This window comes from Muscardinus avellanarius (assembly GCF_963383645.1).
Source record: "Muscardinus avellanarius genome assembly, chromosome: 11".
Taxonomy (NCBI): domain Eukaryota; kingdom Metazoa; phylum Chordata; class Mammalia; order Rodentia; family Gliridae; genus Muscardinus; species Muscardinus avellanarius.
In genome coordinates this window covers 99842886-99850013 of record NC_137797.1, presented here as the reverse complement: position 1 = coordinate 99850013, position 7128 = coordinate 99842886, and the positions used below count along the sequence as shown (strand labels likewise).

Sequence of the window (7128 nt, the reverse complement as noted above, 5' to 3'; positions counted from 1 at the left end):
CAAACCTACAGGATCCTACTGTCTCAGCCTCTCAAGTACTGAGATTGCAAGTGTGCGTCACCAAGCCCGGCTTGTAAGCCAATTTATGTGTGTGTGTGTGTGTGTGTGTGTGTGTGTGTGTGTGTGTGTGTGTTTTACTGTGAATGGGGATTGAATCCAGTCTTATTTTTTATTTTGAAACAGGGTCTCACCAAGTTGCAGAAGGCCTCACTACATTGCTGAGGCTAGCTTCAAACCTTTGATCCTCCTGTCTCAGCCTCCCAAATAAGAGGATTAAAAGCATGTGCCACCACACCCAAATCAGAAATGTGTTTTTGAAAAGCAGCAGCATGTGGAGGAGCAAGCTTGTAATCCCAGCATTTGGGAGGCTGAGACAGGAGGATGCGGTTTGCAGCCAGCCTCAGCTACTTAGTGAGGCCCTCTGCAACTCAGTGAGACCCTGTTTCAAAATAAAGAATAAAAAATTGGGCTGGGGGTGTAGCTCTGAGGTAGGATGCTCTCGGATTCCACCCCCAGTACCACTAAATAAATAAATAAATAATAAAAGTAGACTCCAGGACTGAGGATGTAGCTTAGTGACAAAGAGCTTGTCTAGCACCCACAAAGCCTTGTGTTCAATCCCCAGTACCACCAAAAACAAACAAAAGTAGATCTCTGTGTGTGTGTGTGTGTGTGTGTGTGTGTGTGTGTGTGTGTGTGTCTGGATATTGAACCCAGAGGGATTCTACCTCTGAACTATACCCCCCAGACCCATTTAATTTTTTATTTGGAAACAGGGTCTCACTAGGTTGATGAGGGCACTAAATTACTGAGGCTGTTCTATGCTCCTGTTTTAATCTCCCAAGTACTGGAATTACAGGCGAAAACCACCACACTGGGCTCCAGTTATTTTTTTTCTTTTAATTTGGAGCCAGGCACAATGGCAACACTCTTATAACCCTAGTACTTGGGAGGCTGAGACAGGAGGATCGCAGGTTTGAGGACAACCTCAACAATTTAGTGAGCCTCTCATCAACCTAATGAGACCCTGTTTCAAAATAAAAAATAAAATTGGTCTGGGGCGTGTAGCTCAGAGGCAGAATGCCTCTGGGCCCAATCCCTAGTATCAAAAAAGAAAAAAAAAAAAAAGAGTCTGAAATGTACACACACATCCTACTGCATGCGCACGTGTGTGTGTGTGTGTGTGTGTGTGTGTGTGTGTATGTGAAAGAGAGAGAGAGGAGGAGGAGAGAAAGGAGAGAGAGAGGGCCCCAGCCCTTTTTATTTTTTATCTTGAGACAGGGTCCTGCTGTGTTCCCCAGGTTGGCCTCGAACCTGGGATGCTGAAGTCTCAGCCTCTCAAGTACTTGCATTGCAGCCCTGCACACCTGGGCCACATTTTGTCTTTGAACCTGGGGAGGTTATGGTATTCTCTACTTTTCTGTAAGTAAAATATTTCATATTTTTAAAAATCTTGGAACCAGGGTGTGTATGTAGCTTAGTGATGGCACCCTTGCCTCGCATGCATGAAGCTCTGGGTTCAATCCCCAGCACTCCAAGAAAAAAAGTAAATTGCCCCCCCCCCCAAAAAAAAGAGGAGTAAGGAATTTGACAGACCTACATTTTGAATATCTCTGACACTTACAGGGAAAGGAATCTGACAAGTGCCTTAATTTCTCCAAACCTCTGTGTCTGTAAGATGATATAATAATATCCTGTTGCAAACCCAAATTAAGTGAAAGAACCTGGATAAACGTGGTTTATAAAGAGCAAAGAGCTATAAAAAGTATAAACTGTCTTTGTACAAGACCGCGCCACAAATTACCTGTTAAATGAAACTTAGTAGGGGGAGGTGGTGGCGCACGCTCGTAATCCCCGCGCTTGGGAGGCTGAGACAGGAGGATCGCACAGGTTCGAAGCCAGCCTCGGCTACTTAATGAGGCTCTCGGCAACTTAGTGAGACCCTGTTTCCAAATAAAATACAAAATAGGTCTGGGAGTATAGCCCGGAGGTAGAAAAGCTCCTGGGTTCCACCGAAAGAAAGAAAGAAAAAAGAGAAAGAAAGAAAGAAGGAAACAGTGTTCTTCGGTTGCATACTCTTACAGAAACTCGACCTTTCTTTCTGAGAACTTGCCTTCGCCTGCAATTACCCAGTTCACTAATGCTGTATTTGTGCCTCATCCCACCCCAGGGTTTTGTGTTCATTATAATACTCCCAAGCACAGTCCCTGGCAAATGCTACGTGCTCAACACAGTGTGGCTGAACGTGTGCGCGTGTGCGTGTGCGTGTGGCGGTGTGAACAGTATTACCCGTTGGAAGTGAGGATGGGAATCAGCCTAGGAAAGCACTCTATTTTCTGTCTCCTGTTTCCACACCGCTTGAACTTTGATCGCGAGCGTGCCTTACTTAAATGGTGACAAAACTAGTTTAATTGTTAATTAAAAGAGCAAGTGTTAAATAGGCCCATCTTAATTTCCTCGCCTCTAGGGGGACGTTCACGTCGTCCTATAGGAAGCAGCGCGTGGACGGAGGCGTAGCTCAGCGGCAGCGCGTTCGCTTCGCAGGCAGGGGGCCGCAGGTTCGATCCCCAGCGTTACCAACCAAGAGGAAGCCGCAGGGGAGCGGCGGCCGGGCGTGGAGCCGCCGGCGGGGGCCGGCCCCATACTCCCCACACTCCCCATACTCCCCACACTCCCCATACCACCCCGGCGCTCCCGACTGCAGCAGGGCCGGGCGGCGCCGCCAGGAGGCGCTGGCGGAGCTGCCGCAGGAATTCCCGCCTCCCCGTTACATGCCCCAGTAACCCAGCGCGCCGGCGACCGAGAGTAACCTCGCCCGCGGGTGACGCCCCCCCGCCCCGACGCTCGCCTGCTCCGCTCTCAGCCAATGGGAAGCCGGCCGGACACTCTCGGGGCGCGGCTCCTCCCCTCCAGCCCGAGCGGAGTTGTGCAGTCACCGCGCCGCGCGCCGGGGGCTCTTCCAATCGGCGCGCCGGCTCGGGCTCAGGCCCCGCCCCGGCCTCAGGCCCCGCCCCGCCCCGGCCGGCCCGAGTCACCTTTGCCTCGCAAACGCCCAGCCCCGCCCTCTTCCTACCTTGCTCGCCAGGCCCCGCCCCCCGCTCGCGCCGACCAATGGCCGGGTGGGCCCGGCGGCCCTGGGCGGGCCCGCAGCCAATGCGCACGCCGTGGGCGGGCCCCCGGCCGGAATTGGGGGTGAAGCTACAGCATTTTACCCACATTCGGGGCGCGCGGCGCTGGGGGGTCCCTGGGGGGCGCCCGCAGTTAAGATGGCGTCCGCAGTGGAGGGGGACGTGGGGAAGCTGGTGGAGCCGATCGCGGGGCCGCGGTCGGGATTCGAGGCGCTCAGCCTTCACAACTTGGCGACGTCCCTGGGCGCGTCGGAACAGGCGCTGCGACTCATCATCTCCATCTTCCTGGGTAAGGACCCTCCTGGCTCCCCCGGGCGCCCCCGAGGAGGCGCGGGGACCGGGCTCTGCGGGGTGAACCCTAAGGACAGAGTGCTGTCCCGAGCCTGGGGGCGCTGTCCCTCCGACCTCCTGCCGTGCCCTCGGGCCCCCACTTGGCGCCCCATCTTCTCACCAAGCCTCTTCGCCGCTGCGCCCCGCGACCTGTCTCTGCTGTTGCTGTCTGAGTTCACTCTCCGGCCATGTGTCTCTATCTGTTATTAACAGCCCCACACATGCGCGCTTCTTATCGGCACCGGGAGGGCCCCGAACTTAGGCATGTCAGCCCTTCGGGCCTCAGCCCCGTGTCCCAGTACTTCGTATTTGGTGTCTCCGTTTGGTCCTTTTCTTACACTTTCATCTATCTCTTTTGTGTCCCATTTCTGATGTTTTCTTCTTATACCATATTGCTTTTTTTTTTTTTTCTTTAGCTACCCACCTGTCATTTCCCCTGGAATATCAGTTTAATATTGGGCTTGGGAAGCAGGACTAACAACCCCCTTAAACACTGCCCGTGCTGTTCCAGGCGTTCATTACTCGTACGGTTCAAAGGATGTGATGTGTCTGAATTTATGTCACAAGCTGTATTATAACTGGTTTATAGGCTTTTTTTTTTTTTTAACCGCATCCTTCCTGCCATGGTTTTTAATCCACGGAGGTAGCGTGGTAAGATGGAGTAAAGTGTGGGGTTTTGAAAACAAATCGGACCTAGCCTTGCTGCTCCAAATACTGGGGTCTTAGATAGGCAGTTTTCTCCCCTCTGGGCCTTATTTTCTTATGTCTGAAATGAGGGCAACACTGCCTACTATAAATCGCTATAAAGTCCTGTAAGAACTCAAAGGTCAAGATCAGAGATGGTAGATAGTCGGAGTAGTTGGGAGCTCTTAGGAAGGTTAAAGAACTTTAGCAGGAAGGTTATAGAACTTTAGCTCTACAAAGAGTGAGAGGGAGAAAGAATTCAGCAGAAGTTAAAGGGATAAGCAAATGGGACTGGCATCAGAGTGAATGTTTACAGATCTGAAATAAGTTTGAGATAAGTGTGGAAGGGCTTAAATACTAGGAAGAAGTTTGGAATTTATCCAGCGCTCCACAGAGACACCAACATCTAACACCACCCACCGAGGGGTGTTCATCCAATCTCAGTAATGGGAGAGGCATTAATTCATATTTAAACAACCTTGGCTCATATGGCTCCTTGCTTTTTACTTATCAAACCAAGAGGGTCTTCCTTTTTTTCCAAATAAAGGTTGCTCCCCCCCCCCACACGTTTAGAAGCGAAAGGGATCTCGTTCGGGTTGTAAAATAATTTGCTCAGTGTCACCCAGGCATAACCCAAATTTCTCAGTGCCCCAATGCAGAGTTCTTTATATCATGCCGGCTTTGAACTTCCTCCTCTTTGAACCTTGTTTCTGACCCAGTTATTGGTTGGAATTGACCACTGAGAGTGTTGACATTCGTTAGTGAGGACGCGCACTGTGGGTTTCTCCACAAGTGACGGCAGTTTATCGGGGCGACCTGTGCATTGGGGCGCGGGCTGGCATTAGGACTTGGAATGTGTCCTTTGTGGGCTGACTGCTGTGTTCCGTCACGGGGGCATACAGCTGGCTAGGAAAGTGCTGGCTCTGTACCCCGCTCTTCTCCATTTCTACCAGTTTTCAGAGTAATTAATAAATACTTGGTATAATACACTCCCAACCTCCCTTGCCCATTCTGTTATCCCTATGTCCCTTATCTTATACACACAATTGCATTTAGTAATTCATAGTATTTCTCATTTTTTAGGTCAGCAGTGTGGCGCTCCATGTTGCCCTATATCAGTTATAGCTTTTATTTATTTACTTATTTATTTATTTTGAGGTGCTGGGCATCGAACCTGGGGCCTTGCACATGCTGGGCAAGCACTCTTACCACGAAGCCACACTCCAGTCCAGGTGTAGCTCTTTTATGTGGCTATGTACAGCTGTTATGTCTAGGAATCGATTAAATACATACATGTAAATATAAACTGATAAGCTTGACATGTGCACGGAAGGAGTGCGTTTGGGTTATAAATATATTTCCCCTTACAAACATATTACCGCTTCTGTGTATTATCATGTAGAAACCAGGATCCTTTCTGCAGCAGAGCTCCTGGTTCCTGGAACAGCTCTCAAGGAATACTGAAGGCAGTCAGTCTTTGGGAGAGACACCACGAAAGCCTGCAGTTCAAAATGATCTCTCATTCACTCTCTACTGATTAGAGATAGACTGGATTAAAAGCTGCTCTCAAGGGAAGAGCTGGGTGTGTTATTCCCCTTTTTAAGTGTAAACTTGTAATCAGATACTCTCATCGCTCTTTTTCTTAACCTCGAGTTTTCTCTGCTTGAGTTCTGTGTACTGATCTTTGGGTGGGCACAGAGCATTAAAACATGAACTTTCAAACCTTTTTTGGCTGGACCTGTGGTAAGAAAGACATTTTACATAGTGACCCAGAACGCACATGTGTGTATATGTGTATTTGAAGAAAGTTTCAGGAAGCATTATTTGCCCTTACTATTTTGTTTTTAGTATTATTTATGACCCACTGTGCCAGGCGTGGTGGCCCACGCTTGTAATCCAGTACTTGGGAGGCTGAGGCAGGAGGATGGCAGGTTTACAGCCAAGCCTCAGCTACGTAGTGAGGCCTTTGCAACTCAGTGAGACCTTTTTTCAAAATAAAGAATAAAAAATTGGGTTGGGGTGTAGCTCAGAGACAGAATGCCCTTGGGTTCAGTCCCTAGTACTGCAACAGAAAAAAGAAATGACCAAAAAAATTGATTTTATGACCCATTGATGAATTATAAAAAGCAGTTTGAAAAATCCTTAGTTACAGTCTATAAACTGGAGAGGGAGTGCTAGGGTCAGAACCCAGGTCCACAGCCACGCTAAACTGTTTTGGGTAGTGGGAATTGAGCCTAAAGGCATTCTATGTCCAAATTACACTCCAGCTCTATTTTGTTTTTACTGTATTTATTTATTTATTTATTTATTTATTTATTTATTTATTGGTGGTACTGGGGGTGGAACCCAGGGGCTTTTCTACCTCCGGGCTATACTCCCAGACCTATTTTATACTTTATTTGGAAACAGGGTCTCACTAAGTTGCTGAGAGCCTCGCTCAGTAGCTGAGGCTGGCTTCGAACCTGTGCGATTCTCCTGTCTCAGCCCCCCCAAGCACGGGGATTACAAGCGTGCGCCACCACACCCAGCTTGTTTTTACTTTAAAACAGGGTCTCACTAAGTTGCTGAGACAGGCCTTGAAGCTGTGATCCTATCTCAGCCTCCCAAGTACTGGGGTTCCAGGCATGTGCCCAGCTCCCCTAATCATTTTTAATACTTTAAGGAAAAGGTGAGCTTTTGGGGACTGCTGAACTGGAGTATTTTGACCAGCCAGCAGAGGCTGTTAAAGGGGTTTGTATGTACATTTGTGCGTGACTGCAAGGAGTTTGGTAAAAGGGTGCTAAAGATGAGTTTTGTCGTGTGACCTACTGCTGGCAGATGCTACTGGAAAACATTTCCCTTGAACAGCTTGGGTCTCATCACTCCTTAACATAATTAATAGCATGAATTGTTTCAAATTAATTCAAGAAAATGTACTTACAGTGACCAAAGCAGTATTCTTTTTTTTTTCTTTTTTCTTTTTTTTTTTTTTTTTTTTTTTTTTTTT

At 48.5% G+C, this 7128-nt stretch overlaps 1 protein-coding gene across 1 annotated transcript in view; it reads left to right on the top strand.

The window, feature by feature from the left end:
* Nucleotides 1-3266: 3266 nt before the first annotated feature.
* LPCAT3 (lysophosphatidylcholine acyltransferase 3) overlaps nt 3267-7128 on the top strand; it is a gene marked incomplete at both ends in the record, with an annotated part of 45325 nt that continues 41463 nt past the window's right edge. Inside the window, one exon of the mRNA XM_080705356.1 lies at nt 3267-3417. Within this exon, the coding sequence (XP_080561482.1) occupies nt 3267-3417 (151 nt within the window). The remainder of the gene's footprint in view (nt 3418-7128) is intronic.